This window comes from Octodon degus, unplaced genomic scaffold (assembly GCF_000260255.1).
Source record: "Octodon degus isolate 3935 unplaced genomic scaffold, OctDeg1.0 scaffold00012, whole genome shotgun sequence".
Taxonomy (NCBI): domain Eukaryota; kingdom Metazoa; phylum Chordata; class Mammalia; order Rodentia; family Octodontidae; genus Octodon; species Octodon degus.
Window position 1 is genome coordinate 14,361,232 of NW_004524588.1, and position 19,292 is coordinate 14,380,523.

Consider the following 19,292-nt stretch of genomic DNA (forward strand, 5'->3'; position numbering starts at 1 on the left):
AATAAATAAACAAACAAATAAATCCAATAACAAATGTTGGTAAGGCTGCAAGGGAGAAAAGAACTCCTTTTCATTGTTGGTTGGGATTTAAATTAGTACCACCATTAGGAAAATCAGCATAAGATTCTTCAGAAAACTAAAACTAGAAATTTCACTCATCAGTTATTCACCTCCTAAGCATCTTCCTGAAATAGTTAAAAACATTCTACTAGTGATACATGTGTACCCATGTTCACAGCAGCATAACTCACAATAGCTAAATCTTGGAAGTGACTTATATATCCATGAACAGATAAACAGATTTAAAAATGTGGTACAAAACAATTTCAAAAGAGTACTACTCTGCCATAAAGAAGGATGTATTTGAGGCCGGGGAGATAGTTCAGCGGTCTAAGTGCCTGCCTGGCAAGAGCAAGGAACCAGGTTCCATCCACAGAACTGTAAGCCATGCTGGCCCCACACTGAGCCGGTGCACACCTGTAATCTCAGCGCTGGGGGCGCTGAGCCAGGAGGATCACTACAAGTCTGAACTGTGTAGCAAGGCCCTGTACCAGATAAATAAATAAATATTTCAAAAAGGATATATTTGAGTCATTTGTAGTAAAGGGGATACACCTCAAGAGCATAATGCTAACTTGAGCAAATCAGACACATGAGTTTAAATATAGTATCGTTTCTCTAATACAAGAAACCTAAAGTAGAAAATGAGAAATGAAATATAGATACTATGAAAAGAACAGCAACATAAAGGGAGAGAGAGGGAAGGGTTTAGCAGAGCAGGAAATGCAGCCGGAATGAAAAGAGAACTTAAAAACAAGATGAGTGTATATACATATGTACTAACTCCTCATGAGTGCAATCAGTATGTAGCACAAACATGTACTAGTAAGATACACACACACAAAAGAAATACATGTATTTGAAGTGCACAGTAAGTGAAATAAAGTGAAGTGATCAAACACTAAGCTACAAGGGAATTAAGGCAGGTAGTTCCAACAGCAAGTTGTAAAAGGACAACTGCAATCAATGGGGATTCTATTCACATTATTTTAGAAAAGAGGCTGTGCAACCAGAAAATATCATGGCGCCTGCAGGAGAGCTACTAACTTGATTATGATTGCAAATTTATATGTGTTGTATCATAAAGTACAGACACAACGTCACCTATTCAGAAATCCAGCAAAACCAGGACACAGGCCTGCTCAAAGAAAGAACATTATTATAGTGTCTGAAGAAGATCTTGCTTCTTTGGTCTCTCTTTTGAAGTACAAAGGGAAGAAATCACATGAAACTACACACTGATTTAGCTGCCAAGAAGCCTAGGGTAGCCATCTAGAGGCGACAAATCACAATTATTCCCTTCTACAGAAATCCCTGAGTACCTTCTTCACAACAAAGTACTAAAAGGACTGTGGAAAGTCACTGTAAGAGTTCAACCCCTGAGTTTCCAGTTTGGGTCCCTACTGCATAAGACCCTAAATTCAATAAACATGGTTTGGACGTTTTCCTAGGCAATTTTAAGCTAATAATAAATGAGGCTGTAATCATTTTTTAAAAGTCTCAGTAATCATCATACCTATCTGTAAGAACAGTGCTAGCATTTCTGTATTCAAACATGGTGTGCCAGAGACATTTCTCCTCATAAATTTTAATCTTCAAGGTCACCGCAACAGTCTGAATGAAGAGTAATTACCAAAGTATATTCCATAAAGTTTTCTCAGTTTCCTTTTACTGCACATAGAATTAAAAGTGAGAATGTACCACATCTTGAATGTGTCTTTCTAGCTGCTTAGAAATAAAAGCAGACTTGCAAAAATACTTGGTCTAAAAAAAGATTTGATTGGCTCAGAGTGCACTATAAAGATAGCTGTAAGAAAAGAGAAAAAAATGTCCTCTTAGATCAGAATTCTAATAATCAGAAAAGACTGTGGTGGTGAAAAGGAAAGATAAGGCCGAGAATAACACATTCCTCACCTCTACTCAGACATACTTCCTTCCACATCATTAAAGATGGACACAAGTTTTGGTCTCAGTTCTTTTCTTTTTTGGTTCATTCATCCACTTGAGAATGTGATGGCAAGACAGGACTCCTTTCCTACCACCTGTTTCTAGATGCACGAGAGAGAGTACTCAGCCTTTATACACAAACTGGACAGTTCTGAGATTTCCCCTGAATTACCTCATCCCTACAGGTTAAGAATTATTGTTTTCTAACAATTAAAAAGACCTAATTCTCTTTTTCTGGATTAAAAACCAATTAAATGCCATCCAAACTGAGTTTAGGCTAAGCGTTTTTCTCTCTACTGGTCTGTACACAGAATACTTTGTACTTTCTACAAACATACCAGATTTTCTCGCACACTACTTCCATTGACTAGTTTTCAGTACTCAGTATGATCACCTACCCAGGCATATCTACAGTGTTCCAGATATCTGGCAAAATTAAATTTTACATTGTAACTCTCTTATTCATTAGCCCCGCAAATGACTGACTTCTAAAAACAGAAAACCCAGCCTTCAATAAATTTCATCATTAAAGAGTTACTTACTATAATGGCAAAAGCAAACTAATGCCAAATAACCACCACCAAAACCTTAATCACGGATACAACCTAAAATTCTAAACAGAGAAGTTACTAAGGAAATTATGGCGTAACTAAGTGGAAGAGCGCATGCTGTGCCATCCTCAAACACTGAATGCCTTCTACCTGAAGGAACGTGAAATAAATAATTCTCCAGGGTTTTCTTCCTGTAAAAACAAAGTTGCCACATACGAGAGGTAGGGCAAGAGCACACTATGTGCAAGATGCTTCATCTATGCCGCAGCACACCCTAAACTACCCACTCGCTCTCTTAGAGGACATTCAGAAAAATGAGCAGCACAGTTACCAGCTGACTAAAGGCAGAGCGGAAAGCCCGGGGCAAAACCTGAGACTGAGAGGAGGTGAGGGGTGTGGCTTCCTAAACCCCAAATTTCTCCCGCTAGGTCCCCTCCACCCCAGTTCCAGGCCCAGAAAACAACACTCTCCTTCTTTAGGGTGTAGCAATTTTTCCCTAAAAGTCCCAAGACAAATAACACTGCCCTTCAGCATCTGAGCGATCTGCCTTGCAAGGTTCACCAAACACTCCTGTTTTCAAGCATTTCACAGATGGGAGAGGACGCCTGGGGAGTTTCCCTTGAAAGCTGCTGGCCCTACTGCGATGGGGTAAATGTCTAGAAATCACAGGCAAAAAGGACAGACCGAAGCGGGGCAGAGCACTGGCCGAGCGTGGCTAAGGTCCTGCGCTCTGAAAAAATAAAATAAAAGCAAAGAAGGGCAGGTTCAAAATGAAGTTAAGGTAAACTTAAATTAAGCAGACTTATTTTGGTATCAAATACCCACAATGAGCTCGACCAGCAGAGAGGTTTAAATAAGTAAAAACCACATTCAAAAAACATTTTTTTAATAAACACAATCAATTAGATCATGTTTGAGAAAGCTCTCTTGCAAAGAACCACCCCAGCCAGATGTTCTGGCACATGGCTGTAACTCCAGCACTGGAGACACGGAGGCAGAAGGATCACCATGAATCCAAGATCAGCCGACGCTACATACTGAGCTCAACGCCAGCCTGAAGGAGAAAACTGAGACCCTGCCTCAAAAAAAGAAAACCAACAAAACAAGAATCCCATATACTCCACCAATAATTCCACTAAAATTTATATTTAAAAAAATACCACATCCAGCCCCAACTAAAAAGTTAAAAAGGAAATGAAATGAATTCTGTATATTTTCGGTCAGCAGAAATACATCTTTGACTCACACACATTTATTTTCCAAGTGACAAGTTTTCCATATATTATGAAGCTAACTGTAAAGTCTTCTAAAAGCAGTCACTAGGAAAGTTTTACAGAAGAGATGCCATAAAACTGTTTTCGGACAAACCACAGAGATTAAAGTTCATCTACTTCAAGTAAGAGACAATTTCTAAAGATAGAAAAGTTTGCTCTGAAACAACTAGTCAAGAACAGATTTTTTAAAAATCAGAGTAAACAGACAATAAACTGTGATCAATCTGTCGATTAGGAACTATAAAAGAACAGGTCAAAAGGCCAGCTAATCATACCAGAAGAATCAATCCATATAGAATTATGTTTACAGAAGTAAAGTACAAGTCATATATGTAACTGGCTTTATGTTACCTAGAACATCTACCAAGCACCTACCATACAACAGTTCCTTATAAAGGAATCAAAGTATGATAGTCTACCATTTTCTTTGTTTGAAAAAGATTAAGACAATGAATACTAAAAACTTGGGTGGATAATAAATGCCTGTAACATTTCTTTTCCATCATATTTAATAGTCAGCAAATTTTCACATCATTAGCAATTCACATAAAGATGGGCAAAAACCGAGTAAAATAAATGGTACTAGATATACAAAATTAATTTTGTATTTCATGCTCATGACCAAATCTCTTAAACTTATGAGGCACAGCTACTATGAACAATCTTAGGAGAGGTTAAGTGACATACTGTTAAAGATATTCTTGTCTCACTTCAAAGGCCACATTCTCTAAAGGGCAATTTATCTTCCTCCACTGCTTAGCTAAGACCTGACTGAGCGCAGGTTTGTCTTCACCTTTGGGAAGCGCACGCTCTCTCCCCTTGCGCAGGTGAGGCCCATCCCTTCTGTGCTGTGAGCTCCCACTGGCCTCCACCCCATTCACCTCTACACCTGTAAGTCAGAGACCTCATCCAATCACACTATTTTGTAACTGCATCTTTGGCTCTCTGTAAGCCCCACGGAATGAAAAGTTCTGTAAAAGTACGAAGGGTGCTTTTCCTGTTTAATGCTTTATATTCTATAATTGTACTTAACATGCCTAGCAAACAGTAAAACACTTAGTTCAGAATGTGTGGAGAAATATGATAACCAATCAGACACAAGCAGAGCAGATGAGTCTTTCCTTAAGTAAGCAGAATGTGGTCTCTGTGACGCAAAAGGGCTTACTCCAGTTCTTGCCATCACATGCAGAAACTAGACAACAAAAAGTTTCATCTTTAAAGTACTATAACTACATTATGTGGACTATTTGAGATGAAAAATCATTTATGAACCAAAAGACAACTACAACCGTTGAAATCTTGTTTCCCCAAAAAGGTAAACAAGCCTATCAAAACAAACTAAAGAACACAGGATTCTGTACAGTTCTCAGCGGACCGATAAACTACATGATGTCACAAAGTCTACAAAGTGGAGCCCTAGGTTTCCTACCAAATTGTTTTCTCTCTGCTTGTTTTATTTGTATGTTGCCCCGGTTAGCTTCAAACTCATTATGAAATCCAAGCTAACCTCAAATTCGCTCTTTGCGCTATCTTTGCGCCTAAGTCTCAAGAGTGCTGCAGGCAAGGGGCACCACACCCAGGTTTTGTCTCCACTTTAATAATAATAACTAAAAGAAATTCTAACCATATCATAGATGGGTTCTATCTACGCTAAGCTCACAGTTCTGAAGGAGGTACAAACCAGAGAGTAAAACACACGGTGTGGGCCAATTTTAAGGATAAGGACAGAAATCAAAGAACAAAGCAAGCTCTCCCATCCATAGCTCTTGTCACAAAGAGCACACCAGGGCTGGAGCCACAGGTGGAGTCTGGGCGTCTGGCCCAAACGCCCTCCCTACTGTGGGGGGATTACCTGCCCCTGGCTCTCCATTCACAGCTGTTTCCAGAGGATAAATTGAGTTATTCACAAAAACACATTCCTAAAACTCCTTAAAAAGAACTCAAGGTCACATAATTTTCATATAATAAGCGAAAGATCTTTTTTGTCAAGCTATATTAAAGGAGTAAGAGCCTTGCACTCCAGATCTCTTTGGAATTTCAGTGCTGGAGACAACAACTGTGACAATTCAGCAGAGGGCTAAGGGTGCTTTACATTCTACTGCAGCTGTGCCGTGAGCTGAGAAGCAGGGCAGAAAGACGAGCTTTTTCAAACGCTGTCAGACCTCCCTGAGGAGGAACAACTGACCCTGGATTCAGTCATTCTCCACGAACCCTATTTCCCACTGGCAAAGTGTCTGCCCATGTAGAGAGACAAAAGTGTTACTCATGCTGAATATTTATGAACATCAACAAAGGGAAAGAAAAAGAAATAACTGGAGTAAATTGTAAATGAAACCAGCTCATGCTAGTTAGTTCAGGACTAACAGCTATTTTCTAGTTGATGTGTCCAGTTCCAAAGGGTGCCCTCACCTCTGAAAACACTAAATTTACACCCAGAGAATAACCTCCTGCAAGAGTCCTGATGACCCCAGGGAGGCTGGGGCATGCCCTGCTGCTACAATTACTGAGTGGGGCTCGTGAGTGCACAGCGAATAAATTTGCGCACACAGCCTGAGGGCTTTCTGACGCTGGCCTCACAGAATCTTAGCATGTCATCAAGTTTGTTCACCGCAAAGAAAAAGAAGATGTAGCCAAACTGGAACAATGCAGGAAAGCCACACTAGTGTTACCGTGCATAGCAACAGCAGCAGCAGTTACTGCTATTAGAATTCTACTATATATAACTTTCTGAATACTGTTTCTTTATCCAAAATAAATTCAGCTTTTTCTCAAAATGACTTTATTCACTGTCACAGAGGTAATTTTAAGTGGGAAAAGAGAGAAAAATGAAAATTAGAGGATGAACAGAAATTGTACATGAAGAACAGTACGTGTAGCTTACCCTAAGTCATGTGTTTTAGTCTTAAGTGACAGCAAATGTGCTGAGGCTTCCTTCTGGAGGCAGACAAGGCTCACCTGGATGAGGACAAAGAGGCTCCAGGAGGACACAGCTGCCACCTGCGCACCAGCCCAGCAGTTCCCAACCACGAGCATTTTTGCTCCTCACCTCCACCCTTACTAGCAAAGATTAAAGATACTTTTAGTAGTCTCAACTGAGGCAGAAGTGGAAGGAATTTGCTACTTTAGTGACTAGGGATGATTCTAAATATATTAAACCTCCCCTCCAACCCAAAAAGAGCATTATCTGGGCCACAATATCAATAATCCTAAGAGTAGGAAACGAGTCCACTCACATTTATCCTATAGTTAGGACCTAACATTACAGTTGTCTTCAGGCAGTTTCCTCACCTATGTCTCCCAATGGCAGAGTAATTCTAAGTAATCTGATTGGGTAGTAAAACTAGGGAAGAAGCTTAACATACAGAACTATCAACTCCTGACTTCTGTGGTCACAAACACAACTTATTTCATCCTTAGAAGCTTTGGCTTCTTTAGGTTTCTACAAGAGGAGACTGGACAACATCATCTGGGCTCACACAAAAAATAAAACTGCTAGGATATACTAAAAGAATCAAATCTCCTGTAATTAATAAGACCATTGCTATATTCTCTTCAACAAAAGAATTTCTCTAGGATGGGCTAACCTATTTTATCAGTGAATGCATAGTCACTAGTTGTGCTTAAGATTGAAATTATTTTAATAATTTCAAGGTACCTCTTCCCTCTTTTGCCACCACCATTACACAGCAGTAATGATCCTGATTTCTTCTTTCCAACTACTGTTACCTATATTTTATCTTTTGTATCATTCAGATAATTAGGACCAGTTACAAAGTCTCATAATTATACTTCTATTTTTTTACCCTAAAAATTTCCATCATTAATTAATCAGTTCAAACCTCTAAGGGACTTCTACATGACCATAACACTAATAGTAGAGGTAGGAATAGAAGATGGAACTATTAGTGTTGGTACCAGAAAAAAGAAAAGGTAAAAACAAAATTTCTAGCTAATAACATTTGCAGTTTAAGTAAGTAGCTAAAGCACATGAGTTGGTAAGAGAAGATATATTAAGTAGAGTGCAGAAATTCACTATGAGGGTAAGAAACAACAGAACGACAAAGCCAAGTGTCTGCAGTGCACAGATGAATAATGATCTAAAAACCACCATGTGAAGAAAACAGATCCGGGGCCGGCCAAATCGCTCAGTGGGTTGAAGCGCCTGCTTAGGCAGATGCAGCAGCTGAGGTTGGATTCCTGGCCTGCTGTGCCGGCCCCACCCCTGGGGCACACTGAGTCAGCTATTGAGACTGGGCAGGGTGGCACACACCTGTAATCCCAGCTCTTGGGAGGCTGAACAAAGTAGATCACTACTAGTGCAATCTATGTGGTGAGACCCTGTAGACCCTTACTAAAATACCAAAAAAAAAAGGAAAAAAGAAAAAAAAAGAAAGAAAAAAAAAAAAGAAAAGAAATCTGTATGACTCTGATGCAGAAGAATGGCTAGTATCTTGCCAATAGCTTTAAAGGTTTGTTCTTGGGGTCTGAGAGATAGCTCAGTAGAATAAGTGCTTGCGGCAAGTGCAGGGTCCTGAGTTCAATCCCCGGAAAAAAAAGAAAGCCTAAAGGTTGGTTCTATCTTTTGAAATTGTGTTAATAAGCAGGTATGTAAAACATACCACAGAACAAACTATAAGAACCAATTAATATTCTTGCCATAGGAAATGACATAAAAGCTAATAATTTAAAGTTATGTACTAATTCAAATCACACCTATCAAAATTGGGAACCCTTAAGACTCTATAGAGACAGTTAAATAAGAACATAAGGGGCAACTAACCAAACCATTCTGATAGTTTATCTGTATTTCAGACACGCCTCAAGGAACTTTCTGTAACACAGTGAGTACATTTACTTTTAGAAGCCAATTTACAAAAAGTAAGAATATTGCCTGAATCTAAACAAGTGTAATGACAAAAGCATTTACACGTTTTTTAAACCTTAATGTAATTATTTGTACCTATAGTACCTTCTGTCATTGTAAAGCTAACACGCCCACTGTCTAGCACCAGAAATACCCTAAACATAGTACATGCACTACACCTGTCCAGCAGCAAGTACATCAAGTTCCTGGCATCGTCTGGCACGACGGCAGTTTTGCATACATTAATATTCCTTTCTACCAAAATAATCTATGTTCAAATAGGCAGGCGATTTTTTTTTTTTTTTTTTTTTTAAGACAAGGTCATGCTATATAGCTCAGACTGGCTTTGAACTCCCTATGCAGCCCAGGCTGCTCTCAGACTCACAGCAATCCTGCTGTTTCAGCCTCCTCAGAGCTGGGATTCCAGGTGTGTTCCACCATGCCCACTGTGCACAAGATTTAAATGAATAGTAGCCATATCTCCCTTACAGCATTTTTTTCCTAAGATGGTAACCATATTAAATATATTTTCATAAAGATTTTCTTACTTAAAACGTATGGCAAATACAAGCAGACCAAGAAATGGAGGGCAAAGAGAAGAAGGGAAGCAAGAGGTATAAAAAGAACTAAGAGGCAGTATATACATGTACTAACTCTCCCCAATCTGTGTAACCATCTTGTACTACAACTCTATACTAACAACAACAAAAAATTAGGAAGACCAAATTATACTGTAGTCCTCTATGACCTATTTCTGTAACTTCAAGCTCTCTAGGCTAATACATGAGAGGTTCCATCAAACACCATCTTCCCTTCAAGCATACTAACTTTCACAAATATCTTAATTTGGCTTAATGGTTCAGAAAGTCCATGAAGTTTAACATTCTCAACTTTTGATTCAATATAATCTTACCGTAGTCTAATAAGTAGCACTCTGAAAACAAAGGCTGAGCGTACCATACCGTTAATTCATTATATCTCATTTTAGAGGGAATGGTGGCAAACAGATAATGAATAGTGAGTAAACATGTAATTTGAAAGAATTTGTCAAGGATTTTTAATATAAAAGCTATCAATTATCATGTTACTATAAAATTATGTAAAAGAACCGACCTTTTTTTTTTAATTCAGAGGCAACTTTTAACAGTACCCTCAACAGCATCCTTTTATGTTCAATCAAAATAACATCCTACCTTTGTATACACTCTACCTCAATGAAGAAACAAACCTAATAAAAAAGAACACGGGGAAAAAAAACCCACAACTTGAATGTCAAGTTCTATTAATAGGGAATACATAAGTAACAATAATTTTTAAAGTCTATTAAATTGAAAAGAAGAACATTTGTAAAATGGCCTATAGGCTCAATAAGAAGCAACAGCAGGATTTCCTGAAATATTAAAGGTAATACTCTCTGGCAGGAATCTTTACAGTAATGCCTTTTGAATTCATTAAAAAGATCACTTATGCAGGTATTAGGTTATGTACTTAATGACACCAATAGTAAAAATATACCTGAGCTTATCTTCAATTTCTTCACTGTCTGATTCTTCGGAGCTTCTGTGTTTATCTGGATCTGGAAGTGTGCTTGGATCAAATCCATCACCACTATCATCGTCACTCCAATCCAGAAAGGCCTCCTCTTCATCTTTGCCCTAAGAAAACATAAGGAAAATGGGATTTTAAGGCAATAGTTGATGAATAATCAGGTTTTATTGCTGGACCCAATTAAATACTCTTCTAATTGACATCCTCAAATTACAAGTCTGCTCTTCTGATGAGAGTATGTAAGCAACTTTCACAACGACAACCATTTAAAAACAAAGAAAATCTGTACTGTTCCAAAAATAAGCTATAATTTAGGCAGAAAGTAAATCATTAGTAAGTGCCTTAAACTATACATGGGGGTAACTGTCCACATTACTATTTCCATGTAACTCAATTAACAAAGAAAGATCATGGAAAGTTGTTTTAGTCCTGTTAACATACTATACATTTTAAAACTGCCAAAAATATTAGGTGAAAACATCAAAGACCAGAAGTATCAGTATAATAAATTTGTCTAATTTTATGACAGTAACATAAGTCTTAAAAAACATTTCCGGAATCTTTCAAATTTAATGCCAAGTACAAAGTCATGAAGAACTGTAGGAAAAAGCCAGAGATCTAGCTCGGTAGGACAGTGCCTGTCTGGCAAGTGTGGGGTCCTGAGTTCAGGATTACCAAAAATAAAACAAAACAAAACAAAATAAACAAACAAACTATGGGAAAGGTGAAGAGTAGAAAGAGATAGAAAAAGCAGTGACACAAGAGGAATAAAAGGAAGAGGCTAGATCAATCTGGCTTCAGGCAAGTATGTGAGTAGGCTATTTTTTGGTTCTGTGACGTTTTTATTAGGGGGATTAATTCATTTTTGTGAAGGGACAAAATAAGGCAAAAGTAAACTTACTATATATTCAATTTATTAATGCCACTTATACCACTATTATTCCTGGAATACTACATTTGCCACCTAGTAGATAAATAGCATTGCTCCATTTAGGAGAAAACTGAGTAGAACAGAAATACAAAAGTCTGGATAAGTTTCTTTCAGTTCCCATCCTTACAATTTTCCCTCACACCGAGGGAGACAAACATCAATGGTGCTTTTATTCCAAATGATGAATGTTCTTTCCCCACAACAGAATCATAACTCAGGCTAGTATCGTGACCAAGGGAGAAAGCAGCAGCAAGGCAAGGTTTAGTCACCCCCACAAAAGCTCCTACTGCTTTCTTGATAAAGCTCCCTGGCCAGAAAAAAAGAAAGTCAGAAGGCAAGTCTCAGGAGGTGGGGACAAGGGGTGTGGGCCGACAGAAGCAATAAGCTGCAAACCTACAGCAAGCTACATCTTTACTGGAAAACTGAGATACTGGTGGAAACTGAATGTCATACTGTATTCCAGAGCACTTATCTTCTGGGCTATAAGATAATGCCAATTTTTCAGTTTGCTTCTCTTACAGGAATCTACTATCTGAAGATGGAGACAGAACAAACTCAAAATATTTCTCAAAACTTTTGATTTCAGGATCCCTTTACAATTAGAAAGAATTACAAATTCCAAAGAGATTTTGCAACAGTGAAGAACATCTACTGATACTTACTACATTAGAAATTAAAACAAAGAATTAAAAATATTTTTAAATTCATTTAATAACAAATTCACTACATGCCAACATAAAAGCATATTTTTATTTAAGAAAAAAAAAGCTGTAATGTCCAAAGTAAAGAATACTGCTGATCCTGGGACAGAGCTCAGTGGCACAGCACTGCCTGGCAAGTGCAAGGCCCCAAGCTTGATTCCCAGAACCAAGAAAAAAGAACATTATACTTTTGCTCATCTCCAATGTGCAGCTTGAAAGATGACAGCAGAGCTGGGCAGGGTGCCATATGTCTATAATCCCAGTGCTCTAAAAGTGCTCTATTATATGTCTATAATCCCAGTGCACTATAATCCCTGTGTCTCAAAGTAAAACACTGAAGGGCTGGGAATGTACCACAATGAGAAGGCCCTGAGTCAATCCCCAATATTTTCAAATCTGTTTCTGTATCAGGTCTGATACAGTATGTTGTTTGGTTGAAGTATGTGTAAGATGAAAATCTGGCCTCTTATAGACAGTTGGGAAAGGGAGAGTCATTTTATAGCCTTTTCAGATAACTTAGATAACAGCAATCATTTGCTTTTTTACACGATAATAAAACCCAATGAACAGTAGTTTCTTTTAAAAAAAAAAAAACAAAAAAAAAACTTGTATATGTTTGTGGTACATAATGGTTACATTTATCATGAGTTTATACATACACGCAGTACATCTTAATTCTTTTTTCATCCTTTCCCCTCCCACTGAAGTGTGTAGCTGCAGTATGGAATCCAATGTCTAGTTTATTTTTGTTCATTTTTTTAAAAAATATTATTTGAAAAGGCCTATTTCTGCAGTTTTGCTATTCCTTTTTTCCTGATATTTCCGAGCTGCTTTTGAGCCTACCTAATGAATTCATTTAAATAATTATTCTTCTCAGCTTCAGGATTTCTAGACTTAGTTTTTGCTTTTTGTAGTTTTTATTGCTCTTCTGAGAATACCTATTCCTTCATCAATACCTTATTTTCCTTTAATTCTTAGAACATATTTGCCTATTATTTGTTTACATACATTTAAAAAAACTGTATAGGCATTTTGCTAAATTTCAATCTGGGATAACAGATTCAAATAACCACCTTTTCCTTGGCTATGAATTATGCTCAATATTTAAATGTCTAATATTTTTACAGACAACTGGACACTGCAAATAATATATTAGAGAAGCATTAGATTTTGTCTTTTGTTTTGGAGGATGTTTATAGTAATTGGTAGTCAGCTGACCAAAATCAAACTGCAGACTAACCCATGGTATACAGCTACTTACTTCTACTTTGTTATTTTAGCTTCCCACCACTTCGCCACTTCGTTTTTACTATGGTACGCTATGAGGTTTCTTGGGACAGTGAAATGTACCACTTACACCAAGAATTTAGGCTGAGCTGTTCTCACCTTCTCACTAGTTGCTTCTGGCAACTCCCCTAATTTCAGATGCTCTGCTGGCTTTGAAATGCATCTGTATTAACAGTTCAAGTAGAATGTTTCATTCAACTTTATTATCACCTAGTATTTAATAAGGTGCTTTGGTATTAATTGTGACACAGTTTTCATATAATAAATATAATTTAATAAAAGAAAGAAATTATAAGGTGAGGCTTTGAATAAATATTTCACTTGATATCTCAGTGTAAATGTTGATCTTTTTGTAGGAAACCACTAGTTCAGAATGAAAATATACTGCTACATGAGTAAAACATTATTTGGATTTGTGCTGCTATGAATTTCTTGTACTCAACAATTTCTTTATTGTAATTGACAATATTCAGGTAGTGCCAGCTCCTGCCCTGTAAAGTGGTCCCACTGTTAGTGACACACTGCACCATCTCTGCTGTGTTATACTTGACTCTTGTCAATGATGCATTTAAGATGGCAATCATTTTTTTTAGAAATACAATTTCAAACTACTTATAGTGTAGAGAGATTAGAAGAAAAGACATTTTGATATCAATCTTTTCTTTTGTCATCTTCTAGTCAATTCTCAGAATGGTAAAAAGCATGTAACTACAAAATATATAATACCTATACTGTAGAAAGTGTATTGTGACTCTAATGCCTTGAATCTATTTAACCATATTCATATTGTCGTCTAAGGACAAAACCAAATCATAAATAAAAGTCATCATCAAGTAAAAATTTCATTATAGTATTATGATAATAATATTCTGGAGAAAAGAGCTATATTTGATTTTCTGGTGAAGTCTAAAAATTTATTTGTAATTTTGTTGATGTTGTTATAAGAGTGAAAACATTTAATTTCATAAAGACCCCTCTGAGTGACATTCTGGAAAATTTCTTGAATAAATTATAAATAAATAAACAAATTGCTAGTGATTACTTGTAAGGGAATAAATTCATAGTCTAAATATAAAGTTGCCTTTATCACATTCCTGTACACCATGCAACACACATAAAAACAAAAAAGCCTTAATTTAAGAACATATAATTTTCATTATTTAATTCTATTTAGGACATTAAAAACAAATACTCATATTACATGAATTAAAAAGCAAAATGTCAAATTTTAACACTTTGATATTTCATGAAGAAAAAAATCAAAATTTATGATAAACTACAACAGATCCTGAGAAAGTATGGAAAAAATTTTTTAAAAAACCAAATGTTCAAAAAGCTTTTATTTTCAGTTATTAAATTTAAAATAATTATGAATATATTAGGATAATAGTTTTGAAGTTTAAAATAAACTATAGTCACCATTTTCAGAGCAGATGGATTAATTTTTGAGATTTACTCCAGCTATGTCTCAGAAATAAGGTTATTTACATTAAAAAGTTCTTTTTTCTGAATTATTAATTCAAAAATGTTAATGCTATTACTAAATGCATTCATTGAAAATAAGCATTTATTTACTAAGGGATTTGTGCAAATAGGAGATATTACAAGCAGTTGACAGAGCTGAACGATTGGTTCTTACCTCATAAATTAAATTTTAATAGCCCAAACTCTTTACTTTTTAATAATGCTATAATACTAAGTTATTTTTAATGTTTTCACTTTATCCCTATTTCCTAAAAATTTATTTCATAATATCTCCTCTTAGGTATAGTGTAGTAGCAATTTGTATAGTTTCTTCTATAACATCTAGCTGAACTGTGTGTATTTAGTTCTCCTCCAATACCTACACATTGAACTGCAGTTGAAAACTCCATTTCTGATCAAGGGCTCTGAACTCTGGACTCTATCCTGCTTAGAGACATCTGTATTGTTTGTAACATTCAGTATATTTTTTTAGTTTAATTTTTTTATTTACTGGATATAGGGTCTCACTACGCGTTTCAGACTCGTAGTGACCCTGCTTTCTCAGCTTCCCCCACGCTGGAATTACAGTTGTGCATCACCACGCTTGGTTTCAGGATCAGCACGTGGGTCCAGGTTTCTAGGGCCAGCAGGGCATGCAGTAACTGGGGATCAAACCTGGTCCTTGTGCTTGCCAGGCAGGCGCTTAGACCACTGAGCTATCTCCCGAGCCAGCATTATTATATAAAACAGACAATAAATAAGAGGAAGGCAACACACTGAAGCTCTGGCTGCCTAACCACATAAGATGTCAAGAAGAATAGAGGCAACGTACAATGTAAGAAAAAGCTCTGTCTGGATGAAATAAGTAGGAAAATTCAGGCAAAGACCACCTGCTTACAGAATTAGTCTCTTAAAGCTAGCAAACTTATCCAAATTTGACATTTTTTCTGAGCATTCCAAAGAAATGGAAATATTTGATTGAAAGACAATAGGTGACACACAATAAATGCAGGGAACATGGTTAGGAATGGCAAGTAAAGGGCTAGCATATAAATAAATATTCAAAACTTCAAAAAGCAAATTCCAAATTTAAAAGGATCATCAGAATCTTGAAAATTCATTTAAAAACTGTGTAATGCACATTTATTATTTACTGAGCACTGCTATACAAGAAGGATATAATCTGAACACAGCATGCCAGTGAAGGATTCTGATTCAGCATTTTAATCATAAGACTTTGAGCAAAATAAAATTTTTTCTAAGCTAGCCTGAATAAAAATTCATTGCTTTCCTAAATTGCTTACTCACTTAACATATGAATATGTTATTAATATCTCATAGAACCTGACAGGATATTGACAGTGTCACAATTTTATAAATAAGCTATTGAATAATTCTATTCTTATTCATTTTCCCCAGAGAAAAGTTACAGTAAATAATACATACAGTTACTTTCTTAGTTCAATAAGAAAGATTTATACTAATAGTTTAGATAAGATATCATATCTGCATCCTATACTATGAATAATTACTACAAAGACAACAATATGCAATGTATTAATTATTTTAACTATCCTACGAACCTGTTTTGAAATTGTCTCATTACTATTTCTTTCTCAAAAACATTAATTAAAAAATTAAAAATTGCAAGACCAGTTTGCTATGCTTTCCACAATAACAAATATTTTAATACGAGATTGATATGCTATACACCCATTTGATAGCTGTTTCACCTAGTTCTAGGTTCTTAACTTAGCATCTGTTTCCACTCTGCCTGATCTCAACACTGACACCTATCAAAGCTATTAGGAACATTCTGTTCAGTGGCGTCCTTTTTAAGGATCTTTCTACTTTCTATAGAATTAACTTTAAACAAAAATATGAAACATTTTAGATTTAAATTTCAGAAGGTAGTATATATTAGAAAAACAAAATATACACAAAAGAATTTGACTGAAACTATGCAAATAATGTTATAAATATTAATAGTAGGCTAAACTTCAGTAATTTTTGTAAACAAGGTAGTCAGTCATGTGATGACTAGAATTTTACTCAATAATGAAATGGATTATCTACACAACAACATGGAAGGATCTTAAATTAACTTTGTTAAATTAAAGAAGTCATATCCCAAAGGCTACATATTAGATAACTCACTTTGTATGAAACTCTGGAAAAGACAAACTATAGGAATAGAAAACAAATCAGTGATTAGCTAAGATCTGAAGCTGGTAGGAGGCAGGAGGTAGTGTTTGAGGTGATGGAACTATTCTGTACTTCTGACTGAGGTGGATACAGAACTATGTATTTGTCAAAACCCACAGATGTGTAGAGAGACATGGTGGTTCATGCCTGTAATCCTAACACTTGGAAGGCTGAGGCAGGAAGACTAGGAGTTGAAGGCCAACCTGAGCTCCTGGCAAGTTCAGAGTCAACCTGGATTATCAAGACCGTGTCTCAAAAAACAAAAAACAAAACCAAACCCCACAGAAATGAATCACAAAGAGTAGTTTTACTGTGAGGTGAAAATTAAAAGATCCCAAAAGAATAATGGTATTTATGTGCTCACAATTAATTAGTAGATCACAAAGGACACACTACTGCATAGAAGAGAGTATATCCTCTACAGGAGATTTGGATGGTAGGACTGGAGCACAAAACATCCCATTCTTTTTACTGATCTAAGGTATCCTATAATAAATAATGCTTTTGAAATAAGAAGGCTTTTTTTTTTAACCTAAAAGAAGTTTCATGGATTCTTCACTATCACAGGTACAGAAGAGCTCTGGATTGGGAGTCCTGGACCTGAAGCTTCTGGAAACCACAAAATCAAAGAACAGGAAAAACACACATCATATACACATATGCATTTTAGGAGAATGGAGAATCCTAACTGTGAATAGTCCATGAGCAGCTTCCCACCTCTAGTCAAGAACTTCTGCTTAGTATAGTTGAATTTCTGGGGACTGAACTAATACAAGCATATCTCAAATTAGACAGTTCTGGGCTATGAAAACGTCACTCACCCCTGGAAACACTGACTATGATAGGTTTCCAACTGCCTAGTTACATATGTCAATCTGAATTGTTTTAGGCTGCAGAAGAAAAAAAAAATCACAGAACAAAAGCCACATAAGCAACATCTTTAAGGGCAAAAGTTAAGAACATTTTGGTGATTCACAAAATGGCCATGAAATGAGTGGGGTCACATACGTCTTTGATATAAGGTTATATTTTTCCATCTTTGGCCAAAACTGTTCTACCTCAGAGAAAAAACAAAAACCATTTGAGGTCAGCTGAAATTTGGCTTTAGAGCAATAAAACATAGAGGAGATGGGTTTTTAATCATGTGCATGTTCTACTTTTCTACACTGCTCATGGCTTGTTCCACCAATTCATTATTATTTTCCCAAGTGGAACCCAAGTCCAACTTCTCGCAGTGAGTTACTGGAAAACTACTCTCTGTACAGACTAAACACTGCCTCTTGTTCAGTGTTTTTTTTTTTTTTAAATCAAACCAAAACAGCAACAATAATTTAAACCAGAAATGAATTTAAGTTTGATGAATGTATATGAATGAATCTAACAAAATTTGAAATCTATTAACCATGTACATACAAAGAGATATACTAAATAAAGTGAAAATATTCCTATAAGTATATCAATTACAAACCATGACAGCATTATCTTCCAAGGGAACACTGCATACTGATATTAATGAATGAAATGTCACTGAATGAACACTAGTAGCCCAAAACAATTTTTATGGAGGCCTCATTCACTGCTGAGAACACCCCACTTTGACAGCCACCCACCTCAGAACAGGATCATTTCCAACTGGCTAGGTGGTTGTTTTGTGGGGTTTTTTTAATCTACAGCAAGCACTGTTGGTTCTTTTCTCTCTCCCCTCCCACTTCCTAGTACTATAACACCAATGGCTGAAGAACAGTGAAAGCGGGATAAATTTGGAAGGACCTTCAAATTAAAGAGTACTCACTGCCTTTTGGAAAACATTTCTTCAAAAGGCTCATTACAGAGGTATCACACAAGCTAACAATTATAACCATAGTTATATACTCAAGAGAAATGAAAACACAGCCATGGGAAAACTTGCACATAAATGCTTCTAGCTGTGTTATTCACAGTAGCCAAGTGTCCACAAAAATATAACAACCAGATAAAATGCGAGCTATCAGACAATGGAATATTGCTCTTTAATGAAAGAAATGATCAGAAATGCTACAACATGGGTGAGTCCTCAGTATGCTAAGGAAACATCAACAAATGAGTACCTGTTACATGTTTTCTTGTGGCTGTTGTCATTTGTTTGTTTTAACCACAGGCTGGCCATCAACACACTACGTAGCACAAACTGGTCTTGAACTGGCAGTAATTCTGCCTCTGCCTCTAAGTGCTAGGATTACAGGTGTCTGCCAGCATGCCAAGCATGAATCAATACATAAGAAATTTCTATAAAGGTAGCTGACAGAGACGGAAGGCATCATACTGTTAAGGAGAAGATAAAACAATGAGGTAAAATTAGTGGATGTTACATTTTATTTGGGGGCAGGAGTGACAAAATGTTCTAAAATTAGATACTGTGGATTTGTACAAGTTTCTAAAATGAATTGCATATTCTAAAAGGGTCACATTCATGTGTGAATT

The 19,292-nt window shown here is 36.3% G+C and overlaps 1 protein-coding gene across 1 annotated transcript in view; it reads right to left on the reverse strand.

The window, feature by feature from the left end:
- Nucleotides 1-19,292, reverse strand: part of Ddx10 (DEAD-box helicase 10) — a 315,103-nt gene that overhangs the window by 27,803 nt on the left and 268,008 nt on the right. The window contains exon 16 of the mRNA XM_004626217.2: nt 10,212-10,351. Within this exon, the coding sequence (XP_004626274.1) occupies nt 10,212-10,351 (140 nt within the window). The remainder of the gene's footprint in view (nt 1-10,211; nt 10,352-19,292) is intronic.